This window comes from Pangasianodon hypophthalmus, chromosome 1 (genome assembly GCF_027358585.1).
Source record: "Pangasianodon hypophthalmus isolate fPanHyp1 chromosome 1, fPanHyp1.pri, whole genome shotgun sequence".
In the NCBI taxonomy this organism is placed as follows: Eukaryota; Metazoa; Chordata; class Actinopteri; order Siluriformes; family Pangasiidae; genus Pangasianodon; species Pangasianodon hypophthalmus.
This window is the reverse complement of record NC_069710.1, coordinates 12,277,939-12,292,476: the sequence shown is the minus strand read 5'-3', so window position 1 is coordinate 12,292,476 and position 14,538 is coordinate 12,277,939. Positions and strand designations below refer to the sequence as shown.

Genomic DNA, 14,538 nt, shown 5'->3' with positions numbered 1-14,538 from the left:
TTAGTTCTAGTGCAACCAGCCGGCATTAGAAGTCAAATAGTTGAAGGGAGTTCAACCTGAACTGTGTGCAGTCAAAGTGTCACATGTTCCTCGAAGAACCCAGAGTTTGGCCAAGGAGCAACCAAAACAAGTCAATGTTCCAGGACAAAGCACTATAGATGGCAGAAACCCAACATCCCAACTGTGAAGCGTGGTGGCAGTGGCATCAGGTTGATGCTCACTATTGTATTCAATCAATGGACCTTTTTAATAAGTCCAGGATAAAGTTCTGGAAAAGTATCAATCAGGGTTTGGTTATTAAAAACAAAAAACATATACCAAACTTGGAAGAGTATCATTCAAATTCTGCAGATCTGCAGCGCAAAATATACAGAACTTTATACTAGTTACTTTTCCTGTTCACTTTCTTCCTTTCTGTCTTCTCCATCAAAGTTTTTTTGATGACACAGCACTTTTATAGTATTGCTCTGAAGAAATGGGACTGTAAAAGTTTAATTTAGGAACTTTTTGCTAAATCATTACAACTACAACAAATGATCTTTAGTAAATCAAAGGTAACCAAAGTAATCACTACACCCTCTTCCCCCTGAGTGTGTGTGTGTGTGTGTGTGTGTGTGAGAGAGAGAGAGAGCTCATCAGGATTAGACAGACAGCAGGGCGTGATGTCGCCTTTGAGATGCTGCTCAGCAGTATATGATCTCATCGCTACAGGAAGTATCAATCACATCAGAGATGAAATTACCTAGCAGCCCCCCAGCTCAGGTTCCCAGTGGAGCCAACACACACACACACATACACACACCCACACACCCATGTCAGGGAAAGCCAAATCACAAGTTGCCTTATTTCCAAAATCAGTGGTGGCAACCACCACATGTATGGTGTGGTGTGTGTGTGTGTGTTTCATCCTGTGGTAAAACAGAAATTAAGATGAATCATTTACATCACAAAATAGCAATATGTGTAAATATGTGTACATATGAATAATCAAAAATGTATAATAAATGTATTATAATGCATAAATAAGTATGTAATAAGTTATAAGTATAAGTTATTAATTTAAAAAAAAAAACATGTGGTACTTTTCTTCTGTTTATAATTATGTTTACTTCCATGTTATGTAAGACTTTCCCATGTTGGAAAATGTAAGGTTACAGTTTTATATCTGACACTGGGAAGTAAGTGCTGACAGTGGAGACTCCTTCCAAGCTCAGTATATATAGTTTTATTTAAAATGAATTATTATATTCTATGTCTTCCACATAAAATGTTTATGTTAAAAAGTGTTGATCATTTTTGTTTATTTAATGTTTTATTTACTTGTGTGTAATAAAAATAACAAATGTTTCTGTGTTTAATAGTGCAAAGTGTCTTGTTTTCTTCAAGATTCATGTGTAAAATATTGCGACTTCAAAATGAGCATCATTCTCTCTCTCTCTCTCTCTCTCTCTCTCTCTCAGCAGTGACCTCACATGATGGCGTCATAAAGGACAGTGTTCTCTCCCATACAAGCTGCAGCTGCAGAGCTCAGTGCTTGAAATGCGCAATGATTGGCCATGCCCCCTCCGACACATGCTGCGCTCTGATAGGCTGAGTCCCTGAAGACAGTAAATAGATTGATTGGCTATGGCTTTGAAGAGAACAGGCATGCTGCGTTATGACCAGATATCTTTCTGAGCAGAACGGACAGGCTATGACGTGACTGGTCATGACTGTATGTGTGTGCGTGTGTGTGTGGCCTCGAGGCTAAAAACTGGCCCAAAATAATCTCAGCAGGTTGAGCAGAATTAGAGCTGAACTGCAATCTGGATTAAAAACCAGGACTCAGAAAACACACACACACACACACTTACTTTACTACATTATGCAGATCACAAGAAGTATCACATTAGTCCACAGGATAAAGTTTTATTGAATCTTGTGTACATTACATTATTAATTTGGTCATTTTGATTTGTGTATGATCTGAAATCAGGTGCCATTGCACACATAATAAAGAGAAGACACTGATCTGGAATCAGATGTTATACTGTTGCCTTCTGAGGTCAAATTCGAGGGCATTTACATCCATCCATCCATTTTCTATACCACTTATCCTACACAGGGTCACAGGGAGCCTGGAGCCTATCCCAGGGAACTCGGGGCATCAGGTGGGAGACAGCCCATCACAGGGCATAATCGCACACACACTTACACACTATGGACAATCTGGAAATGCAAATCAGTCTACAACGCATGCCTTTGGACTGGAGGAGGAAACCAGAGTATCCGGAGGAAACCCCTGAAGCATGGGGAGAACATGCATACACCGCACACACAGGGCGGAAGCGGGATTCAAACCCCCATCAGAGGTGCAAGGGAACAGTGCTAACCACTAAGTCACCATGCCCCCTGGCATTTACATGTAAATTCAATGTATTTTTCTCGTTGTAGGCATTCCCATAATTCTTTTCACAACATGCAAGGTTCAACAAATCAGAAACCAAATATTTATGAGCATAAGCTTGTCTCGTGGCCAGCAGTCATATTTGTGCGCAGAGACTGCCAGAAGTCGTTTGTGGTTAAAATTAACTCACTAATGACAACGTAATGAAACTGACAGAAGTCCCATATGCATCTGCCAAGTTTTCCTCTCAGTTAAAAAGCTGTTTAAAGAGACAGGGACTTTTTTCCTATAATGAAAGTACAATGGATAACGAAGCACAACAAATCTCTGAGCAGCTCTCTATTTCCCAATGAGCTGATGACATCTTGCGCTGCAAAACTGATCTCTGGTCAGCTCTTCTTTCTTCAGAGAATGAAAGCACATCATATAATCAAGCATGACTGATCTCTGATCAGTTCATTACCTTTTCCCAATGAACTGATCTCAACTTTTGTTACAAAACTCGTCTGTGATCGTCTTTTCTGCTTTTCATAATGAAGTGATCTCGCTTTGTGTTACAAAACTGTTCTCAGATCAGCTCTTCTTCCATCAGAGAATGAAAGCTCAGGATATAATCAAGCATGAGCATGATCTCACCTTGTGTTACAAAACTGATCTCTGATCAGTTCATTACCTTTTCCCAATGAACTTATCTCACCTTGTGTTACAAAACTGATCCGTGATCAGCTCTTTTGCTTTTCCTAACAAACTGATCACGCTTTGCATTACAAAACTGTTCTTGGATCAGTACTTCTTTCTTCCTAGGATCAAGACACGGTGCATAGTAAAGCACGGTTGATCTCTGATCAAGCTTCTATTGATGAACTGATCACACTTTGTATTACAAAACTAGTATCTGAGCAGCACTTCTTGCGTCCTAGAATGAACACATAATATATAATGAAACATGACGGATGTCTGGTCAGCCGTCCTTCCTAGAATCAAGGTGCAGTGTATATGAAAGAACAGCTGACCTGAGCTCTTACTTCTACTTATATTGAAGCATGATTTATTTTTGATCGGTTCTCTTTTTCTAACAAAAAAGTGTATAATGGAACATGACTGATCCCTGATCAGTTATACTTTTTCTAATGAACTGATCACACCTTATGTTAGAAAATTGGTTTCTGTTCAGCTGTTCTTTCTTCCTACAATGAAGGCACAGTGTATTACAAAAGCACTGCTGATATCTAACCAGTTCTTGTTTTCCTAATGAACTGATCTCACCCTGTGTTACAAAACTGATCTCTGATCAGCTCTTCTGTCTTCCTAAAATGAAGGCACAGTGTATAATGAAGCACAGCTGACCTCTGATAAAGTCTCTTTTCCTAATGAACTGATCTCACTTTCTGTTAAAAAACTGGTCTCTGATCAGCTCTTCTTTCTTCTTAGAAAGAAGAGTATAATGTGTACAACGATGGATGGCTGATCTGTCATCAGCGATTCTGCTTTCCCTAATCAACTGATCACACCTTGTGTTACAAAACTGGTTCTTGATGGGCTCTTCTTCCTTCCTAAAGAAAGTATGACTGAACTCTTCGGCTTTTCCTAATGAACTATTAATACCTTGTGGTACAAATGTATTCTCAGATCAGCTCTTCTTTCTTCCTAGAACAAAGGTACAGTGTACAATGAAGTACGACTGATCTCTGATCAAGTCAATTTTCCTAATGAACTGAACAGTTACAAAACAGTTATCTGAATTAATTATCTGGCTTATCTCTGATCAGTTCTCCTTTTCCTAATGAACTAATCACACCTTGTGTTACAAAACTGGTCAGCTCATTTTTCTCATGCTCAATATGAAAATGCCAGTGTTGTGTGTGCGCACTTCTCTCTGTATCTCTGTCTAGGGACAGTGAAACGTCCTTGACAAAATCGCCGGTGTCACACAAAACCCTGCCCAAAGCAATGTGGTTAATATGGCTGCTATATATAAAGTCCAGGAAGTCCATCGATGGCAAGTTGAAATGAGAACTGTTGATGGAAGCAATGTTCAGGCCAAAACTAACCGCCGAGGTGCATTTCTATCCACCCCAGAGCTGCTAATCAGCAAAGACCGAATACGGAGGACACACAGACACGACCTTCACTCAGAGGTGCAAACACACAACTATGGTCAAACACAAAGAAACTGTTTCACATGTTTCCTAAAGTGTAGCGTAACAGTGTGTGTTCGGTATGTGTAGACACAGTGTGTGTGTGTAGACACAGTGTGTGTGTGTGTGTGTGTGTGTGTGTGTGTGTGAGAGAGAGAGAAAGCAGGGTGCGGGGAATCACTTGACCAATACAACGTGTTAAACACTGATTAGAACTGATTGTACCTGACACAACCCAACTATACGTGTTTGCAAAAAATATTTGGGCAACTTCTTATGGTATAAAAGGAATAAAACACTTTGAGACATGCTTTTATTTGTAAGATAATCAACTTCAGGGTGGTAACAGAAATTCTGCTTTCCATTGGGATGCATTACTCCACCACGTCCTTTATGATTTTCCTATAACAGTACATCCTGTACTTTATTCCTTATAATCAGTCATTCATTCCTCCATGTAGGAAGTAGTCCTCTCAGATCAAGACTCAGATCTTCTTATTGTGTCCACACCTCAAGGAGCCGAGCAACAAAACTCATTACTCAAAGTCTGTGACCAGAGCACCTTCCATTATATATCTGCTTGAAAAAACAAACCATCAATGTTCAACACTTTATGAACTTATAGTGCAGTTTTATTAATGCTTTATGAGCTGTTAGTGAGCTGTGAGTGCAGTTTAAGATAAAGTAAATGCAGTATGCAGTAACTGCTTCTTATTAGCATTTCAGCTCTCTCTAGAAGGACATCTGATGATGAGAGCTACTGCGGCATGTGTGAGTACTGCACATGAGACCATGACCTCAGGGGGGAAAAAGTGGCTTTATTTTCCTATAAACACGACCACATTTTTTTGAGGAGAACTGATTTTATTTCATTTCTTTTTGTTTCTCTATGTTCTGTTTCTCAGAAGAAATGACCTGAAGCTGTGACATCGCTTGATTATTCCTAGCTTCTAAATATTCTCTTCCACTCTACTTTCTCTTCTTTTGGTGTTAGAAATATACACTATCAGTAAAAAAGTTTGGACATATTTCCAGGCTGAAATAGTTAATACATATTTCTACAACATACCCATTATCTCAAATCTGATTGGCTAATGTTCTATAACAAGTTACAATAAAGAATAATAAAATATTAACAACATTTAAAAGGACTGCCGGAGGGTTTTAGGTGCAGGGTTTTACTGGTTCCTAGCACAGGTGTAACATGCGTACTTTTTGGTCATGTGACCTACCAACGCTCAACCCGTGCAGCCTACAACAAATGCTTAAACAATTAGTTTGTATTAGTATGCATGGCACATTCGATGTTTTGAACATGAGTACATCGTGAAGACACTTCTGTCTCTGTGAAATGCAAATTGATCATAATTACTACAATATACTACAAATGAATGTATTATTTTTACTGTCGCTATTTTTTGTTCCACTGACATGAAAGAAAAAAAAAACAAAGCTGTGCAACCTGAGGAAAAAAAGATCGAATTTGGATCACTTTTTTCTGCAGTATGATTGTAGCTGTAGCAAATTCTAGTGTATCATAAATATTGCCACTGGTGAAATAAGAACTCAGTTATCATAACTTTCAACAGTAACAGTGTGTGAGTGTGTGTGTTTTTCTGACAAGCATCAGTTACAGTGTGATCAGCAATAGAGTCAACTTTATTTGTGTGTGTGTGTGTGTGAGAGAGAGAGAGAGAGAGCGCTCTGACTGCCGCTGAAAGACATACAGCGCATAATCAATAACCGATCAGTCGATACACAGTGCTGGAAGGTGGATCAGATTGCTTGTGTCTTTAGCTGGACGTGATTGCTCATCCTTTTGCTCCTGTCCTCTTTCAGCCTCACTCTCTCTTCTTCTGTAGCTCTCACTTGGGCTCTCTCTCTCTCCACTGCAGTGTGTGTGTGTGTGTGTGTGTGTGTTTGAGAGAGAGTGAGAGAGTGAGAGGGAGAGAGAGAAGGTTGGCACTGGCGTGAACGACTCAGCTGATTATTGCTCTGCTCATAAATGTTTTACCGTCCATCCACACCGTAAATCCAGCCGTCCTGCTTTAAATCATGCTGCCGATCCTCCTCTGTCTCTTTCAACCTTGACCTATCTCTCCTTCTCTTTCTTCCTTTTTGCTTTCCACAGCAAATCCAGTGTCTCATGTTTTTCACTAGGTTTTGGATCACTCGGATGCTTTAACTAGGTTACAGAGCTGCATGTGGTCTCACACACACACACACACACTCGTGTAACTGCGGGTGTCTTTGTGTTTTGCTCTACATCACTGCGCTGGGTTGTAAATCTCACAGGCGGAAGCTGCAGGAGCGAGTATTGACCTGTGAATGACATTACCACAATGGAGACGCATTTCTCCAGAGCAGATTCCAACTAGGGATTCACTGATCACCTTTTTTTAATGCCACGATGCTCCGGAGCTCTGATTGTCTAGATTTAGTTTGGGACAAAAGAGGCAGAATTCTACCGGTTTGGATTTAAAACTTGGGACTGGCACAGGCAGAATGTGCTAGAGCCCTGGCTGGGTCAAGATCAGGCCATAAACTCTCACACTGATTCTCTATCAAGAACAAAAAAAAAGATATGCTACTATTGTTTTTGTTAGCACTGTTATTATTCTTTTTTGGATTCAACTGGTGGATATATTTCAATGGACTGTCCATAGTACTGAAAAGAAAAATACTGTAGCAGAGCCGATAAATCACATGCATCTATGTGAATTATTTAGCTTAAGGCAGCTCATCAGACTGCTCATATAGCTCATATAGAGCTAGAGACATTAAATTTGAAAAAGGAAACTTAAATAGATTTTTCATTTTATTTATCTCTGTTGTGATTAGCAAACTGACAATATGGCTTTTTTTAATGCTGACAATGAAAACCCAACACAATGAAAATATGTCATGAACACTATGGTGCTTGGACCCCTGCAGCTGAAGACTGGAAAAAGACCAGGCAATGTTTTTCCAATCTTCAACTATCCAGTGGGTGAGTCTGTCCCCACTGTAGCCTCAGATTCCTATTCTTGGCTATCAGGAGTGGAACCTGATGTGATTTTCTATTGATGTTGCCCATCCACCACAAGATGCGATGTGCTGTGCATTCTGAGATGCTCACAACGGTTGTATCAAGTGGTTATTTGAGTTACCGTAGCCTTCCTGTAAGCTCAAACCAGTTTGGTCATTCTCCTCTGACTGCTCTCATCAACAAGGCATTTCCGCCCGCAGAACTGCAGCTAATTTGATGTTGTCATTTTTTTTTATTAACGCATTATATAATGGCAGTTAGAACTTTCACAAAGTTTAAATTTTAACCAGCACCAGGCCAAAAGAGAAACTTTCATGTAATGTTGATAGATGCCATTTGATTGTTTTTATAGTATCTTACTGATGACTCATATAGATGTGGATATTTTTGTATTTATGCCAATCACGGATATTTTCCTGCAGCCTGTTGGCAATCTTGCGAGATTATTTAATCACAAAATGCAGTAATAACTTTCAATTATGTGATGCTGTTTAACAAAAATGCAATTAACAATTTAATCATCCAGAACTGATTTAAATAAAACAGGAAAACAAGCACTTCCACCATTTCAGGTTTAAGGAAAGTATGAAAGGTTGTAATAATATTACCTGCTGTGCAGTCGGGAACTGCTCGCTGGCAGTGGCAAATACAAAAACTGGATGGATGGTGGATTTTTAGGTGACTCAGCAATAATATGTTACTGTTATTCTGCTGCTGTGAAAAGTGTTTGAATGCGTCTGAAAGAAAAAGACAGTGCATTTAATTACTTTCTAATGATCACCACCATTGACGTTATTTGAAAACTGTTAGATTTGACACTTTGTTGTAGGACAATTTAATCTTTTTTTGATTAAAATTTTCTGCCTTCTGACTATTTTTGGCTGAGATTTTTCACCAGAATCCCTAATAAATATAGTTAACTGATCTTAAATATATACTTGTCTATAGGTAGCTACGTAGAGTATATATTAATAGATTTTATTTAACATTAATAAACTCATAACATTCTCCATTTAACCTTGACGGAAAGTTAGGTCGCCCTGCAAGTTCAAAAGACCTGCGTAAATCATTCCAGGTCCACATGTAAATTGTCTCATCTCACATTTTATTGGGTACAAAAAGACAGTGGTAACTCGTAGAAGGGTGCACCAATGTTAAATTGTGTAGCTCCTACACAAAATGTGTAAAGTTGTGTTGCTATAATTTATTTTCCCAGTTGTAGTTGAGGTTGTAGTGAGAAAAAATGATGCAGCAATGGAGATTAATGTGCCCATGAGATGTGAAGTTTGAGTGAAGTATGACTGAGCTTGCTTTGTGAGAATTTGATTACCCCTAGCCTAGGCTAATGAAATATTAGTATGTTTAAGAAAATCAGTTTTAATAATTATTTTGAAGTATTCCACAAGTCTTCTGCATATCTGCATAGAACTCTGTAATAACAGCTTGTAAAAATCCCATGTGATCCCACGTGGGCTTGTGACCTCGGTGTTGAGAATTATTTCTGCCGATTTAAAACAACAAATTAATCCCACTTTGTTCATAAATTGGCCAAAAATGTGTAACATAAATTGTCACTTTAATGTCTTTATCATTCTAACCGTTATCATCAGTAATGGCTTTCATGCAAACAAAAGAATATTAAACGTACTGTTATGTCGTCTATCCTTTTGTGTAATTTGTCTCTGATTGTACATCGTGTGCTTTTAGTGGATCTGCTTTTAGTTTCATCTCCAAAGACATTTTGGGGAAAAAAGAATGATAGAGTGGATAATCTGCAGAAGTGTCTGAAAAAATATCAGCCTGATTGGAGATCAAATCTAGGGGTTGTGAAATTCTGTGGAATCACCTGACACGACTGTTAGTGATAGGCTGCATGAATTTACCATCTCGGCTAGAATAAATCAGCCTGAGCCTCGCTTCCTACTGCTCTGTGTATTTTTCTTACAATCATTGGTGATGCAAGAGCTATACAAGATTCAAGAGCTATGCCACTGTAAAAAGGCTGCGTTCCAAAAACATTCAAAAAGTTGAAGCAGACCACAATGCCATTTTTTGGATAACCTCTCTTGTGAGGTCTAGTTTTGTCAACTCGATCCCTAGGGCTTCTAAGGGATCACCTTGCGAACTTTACTTGAGCTAATAAAGTAATGGAACAACCCTAAAGATGGTGAAGAAGATTCTCCCAAGGGGAAGTGGGAAGGGAACGTCGATGAGGATTATACTGGGACACAGAGCTCTACACGGGTGCCTTACATTAACTGAAACATAACACTCAATACAGTCGATTCACTGTTTGGGTTTCTGTAGCCCTATTTATCTGTATTCATATCAAATGCTCTATGTCTGTTTTTATGTACAAAAAAAAGATTACACTATTTCAGAGTTCTCCCTCTGAGCCTTTCCTAGAACGGACATGTTGGTTCTATTGTCAGATTTATCAAAATTGAAAAAAAAACGTTGTCTATTACAAAAAAGGGGCCATTCAGTGTCAGTAGATATTTATGTGGGGAAAGTTACTTGCATTCAGAGTCAGGTTACGTACACGCTTAAGCTGATTTTTTGTGGTCCCCATTCAGATTATTAAAATGACCTGTGTGTAGTTCACACGTGAGTTTTGCACAGCTCCCTCCCTGACTGCGTAATACTCCTACAACTTCTGAAAGTCCAGAGTTAAGTCTGAGGTCTTAATACAGATTTGCGGGAGGACAATTTTTTTTCGTACGAGGTGCTGTATAACTCATACATGCAAATATATATATAAAAAACAAAAAACACTAACCATCATGATAAGACAAGTGAGCGGAAGCAAGCAGCAGCAAAGGCAAGGTGAATTATAATGAACTTTTACTGATGCTTATTATTGGTAACAATTTCTAAGTCCTTATTAGTGCCACGGAAATAATGAATATCCAAGGAGATGAAAAGCTCATGTCATTCATGTAATTCTGAATCTATCACTGACAATCACAATGCACAATATCGAGATAACGATTAAACGATATACTGGGCAAATGAAATGCATTCCCTCTGGTGCATCATACTGCACAATCATCTCAGTAATGTTAGCTGTGTGTTTATGTGCTCAAAGTTGACAATATTTTTATTTAAAAAAAAATGGTGGAGAGCATGCGAAGTAACGCAGAGCACGCGAGGACAGCACAGTGAAAGTCATGTAAGCATTGCTATGATGATTTGAGCTTTATTGTTTTCAAACGACTGGAAAGAATGTGATCAGATAGTTATGAGATAGTTTCTCATAGTTATGGTAAATTAATTCTAATACTATCCACAAGAAAAAAATCCAATACTAAACATTTGGTTAGCCAGCTGAGTAATTGATTTGTAATTAATTATGTTAATGAAGACGTCCTGTTTGTCAATAAACTTGGGTATGTGCAATTACAACTGTAACCTATACATCACCTGTGCATTTTATAAAACAAAGACTAAATAAATATTACTTCGAAAAAAAAAAAAAAAAAAAAAAGCACCACTGTACACGCACATGTATGACTATATAATATATTAGTGTGCCATTTAGGACGTAGACAAGAACTTGCATTTTGTCCACGCGCAGTTTTAGGATGGAAAATTAAAATTGAAGCACAAGGTTGCATTGCAGTGATGCGCAGTGACCGCGCGCGCTACTCAAAGGGGGGAAAAAGCGTCAGTGTTTGATATTTCTTTAATAAGAGATATGAAAATACTCACCCGTGCGTATTTGGATGAATAAGGGTCTTCGAAAAGCGCCCAGATTTTGGGTTGCCACACGCGCCACCAACCCACTTTGCGCCCGTCCTCGTGCAAGCAGAGACGCCGCAGGTCTCCGTCCGCTCCTCCAGCCAGCGCGGCATCGTCGTCCGGCGGGTCCGGTTCGGGTGTCTCGAAGCTGTCGAGCGCCTCCTCGGCATCGCGGTGCTGCCGGTAGTTCATCCAGCAGCACGCCTCCACATCCGTCTCGTCGATGCCCCAGAAGGCGAGCTCCTCCTCGAAGAGCGGGCCGCACACGTCGCCCGGGCAGTGCAGCTTACCGGTGCGGTAGTAGTTGAGCACGAAGGCGAACACGGCTGGGTGCCGGTCGAAGAAGAACTCGTCGGCCGCCGCATCGTAGTCGAAGTTGCTGGACGCGTCGGGCTCGGTGAGCCACGCGAGGCGCGTGCCGGGCAGCGTGCGCAGCGTGCTGCGGTAAGTCTCGTGGCGCACGCCGCCGCAGTTGATCACGATGCGCTCGCTGTCCGCCGGGCACGGCATGTCGGCGCTCCCGCATGCCTTGTTGGACGACTGGTTGCCCGCCTTGCGCCCTCGGAACGACGACACGCACACCGAGCTGAGCATAGAGAGGAGGGGGTGGGGGTGGGAGGAGGTGAGAAAACCGGGAGGAGAGGGAGGAGTCTGCGGAGGACGAGAGACATATAGAGAGACAGAGAGAGATGAATGGGAAAGATGTTTGGTATATGACGGGGAACTTTTCTCTATCTATCTATCTATCTGTCTATCTATAGGTCTGTCTATTTACAGATCTTTTTGTCTATGTATCTATCTGTCTATACATGTATCTGTCCCTGTCAGTCCGTAGATCTTTCTGTGCGTCAGTCTGTCTGTAGATCTTTCCATCCCTGTTTATCTGTCTTTCTCTGTCTGTAGATCTTTCCATCTGTCTGTCTCTGTCTGTCTGTTTGCAGATCATTCCATCTGTTTGTCTGTATATCTGTCTGTCTTGTAGAGCTTTCCATCTGCCTGTCCATATATTTGTTTATATATCTATCTGTCTCTCTCTGTTTGTACATCTCTCCATCGTCTGTCTCTGTCTGTTTCTTTCTCTGATCCTTTGTTGTGGGGTTCAACGTAGAGCCTTTAAGGACAAACTAAGACCACTTAAGGGTTTTAGATTTAACATATGCTCTAAGAGGGTGTTGTTTCTTGTTTATCTATATCTGTGTGTCTCTCTCTATTTACCTACCTACCTTTCTGTCTGCCTGTCTGTCTAGATGCCAGAACACATGTGTGTGTGTGTGTGTGTGTGTGTACTGAGTATAACACTGATCCCATGAAGCACAGCAAGATCCCCTGTGTTAAATGAACAGCTTCGGTGATGACCCGTGCCCAGCTGGACACACAGACACACACACACACAGACACACACACACACACACACACACACTTCTGTGTTAATTCACTGGTTGCTTTGCAAGTTTGTTCTAATTCTGCTATTGTAACATTAGCATTAATCTGCAGTGACAGCAAAGGCTCCGAGAACCAAAACAGCAACAACAACAACAACAAAAAAGCACAGAATTATTACAGACAGGAACAGAATGAAGTCCTGAACATGACTATGACATGACATCATCACCAAAATGATCAGTGTCACTACCGTGATGTCACTCAGTTTTCCGCTGAAAATAAAGGACACAATATACAGCAAAGAACACTTACTGTACCGCACAATGCTGACCTGAAGCACTACAGTACAGGCGAACAAGGGTCAGAGGTCATCCTACCTGTAAGACTGCCATATATACTAGTTAGTATAATATATATACAGTTGGGGGGGGGGGGGGGGGTTGCTGTTATAGGAAAATAATCAACGACAGGGTGGTGTGATGTGACACTGCAAAGTGTCCCAAAGTATTTTATTCTTCCTATACTGCAGAAATTTACCAAGGCTCCCATTATTTTATTTATTAATGTAAATTCCATTTATAGTTACTTTTAATGTTGTGGAACGTCTGCAAAAGTTAACAGCCATTCCCTCACCAGCCTCTTTTTTATAAGTTAATAATACAAAAAAACGCACCTTGTCTTGTTACCGAGAAACCAGTCGGAAAAGTTACCGCTTTAGCTCTGACTGTTACAAAGCACAGACAGTGGAGACTCCTTCCATTAATGTTAAATGAACATCTCCTTACAGTAAACTTCACCACTTTCAGTGTGTTCATCTGACTGTCTGAACATGTGCATTCTGTTTCGATTCTGAGTCTTGTCTCAACCCCCTTATCCTGTGATTTTGTGTATATCCTGATTATACTCACCTGTTCTCTGTTCTTCCTGTGATTAGTTTGTCTATGTTATACCCTTGTGGGTCTTTGTGTCTTCATGAAGTCTTATCATGCATTCTTGTCGTGTTTCGCATTACCGAATTCCTTGTTTTCTAGTTCTGTGTACTTCCTGGTTTTACATGCCGTATGTTTTCACGTGTTACAATTATAGCTTACTCTTGCTTAACATCGTGTGCCAGTGTTCCGACCCCCGATACAGACTCGGACAATGATTCAAGGATGCTCAGAATAAGCACCACTCTGAGTTTATTGTTACTGTTACTATATAAATGATAACTTATTACAACCACCACATTAACGATTAGACTTGCAGCAGGAACTACTATCAGAGCTGATGTTATAGAAAATTAATCAACACTTTCTGACCAATCAGAATCAAGCATTTAAAAGCACTGTGGTATGAAACATGTAAATTCATTGGCTTTCAGTGTAATTCTGCACTGTAGCTGTTAATTCAAGGATTTGTCTGGAGAGTACTGTAGATAGTGAGTGTTGTTCAGAATTACAATGTCATTCAGTAAAGTGAACAGAGAGAGAGACAGAGAGAGAGAGAGAGAGAGAGAGAGAGAGATGTGTGTGTTCAGCAGTATAGCATTCCAGCGCTAACGTCACTAGCAGGAGGTGGGGTGGGTTTGGGGGTGAATGAGTTTTCTGCTGCAGTAAAAGCTGGAGTTGCTTTCTCATTTCGTCCTCTGCTCTCTCTCTCTCTCTCTCTCTCTGCCACTGCAGTACCGTCTGTGGTACCTCTGTGCTTCCTGTTTGCCCATATGCAAACAAACGTTAATTTCAATCTCTCTCTCTCTCTCTCTCTCTCTCTCTCACACACACACACACACACACACACACACACACACACACACACACACACAGGTTCCGCATTCAGTATCCTTTCCCACATGCTTCACTTTTCTCTCTCTCTCTCTCTCT

At 40.3% G+C, this 14,538-nt stretch overlaps 1 protein-coding gene across 10 annotated transcripts in view; it reads right to left on the bottom strand.

Annotated features, from left to right (window-relative positions):
* kcnc3b (potassium voltage-gated channel, Shaw-related subfamily, member 3b) overlaps positions 1-14,538 on the bottom strand; it is a 76,554-nt gene that overhangs the window by 48,321 nt on the left and 13,695 nt on the right. For all 10 annotated transcript variants that reach the window (XR_008301692.1, XM_053233729.1, XM_053233731.1 and 7 more), the window contains exon 2: positions 11,264-11,944. Coding sequence is in view for 9 of the 10 variants with exons in the window: in XM_053233729.1 (XP_053089704.1) it covers positions 11,264-11,887 (624 nt within the window). In the remaining variant the exon portion in view is untranslated. The remainder of the gene's footprint in view (positions 1-11,263; positions 11,945-14,538) is intronic.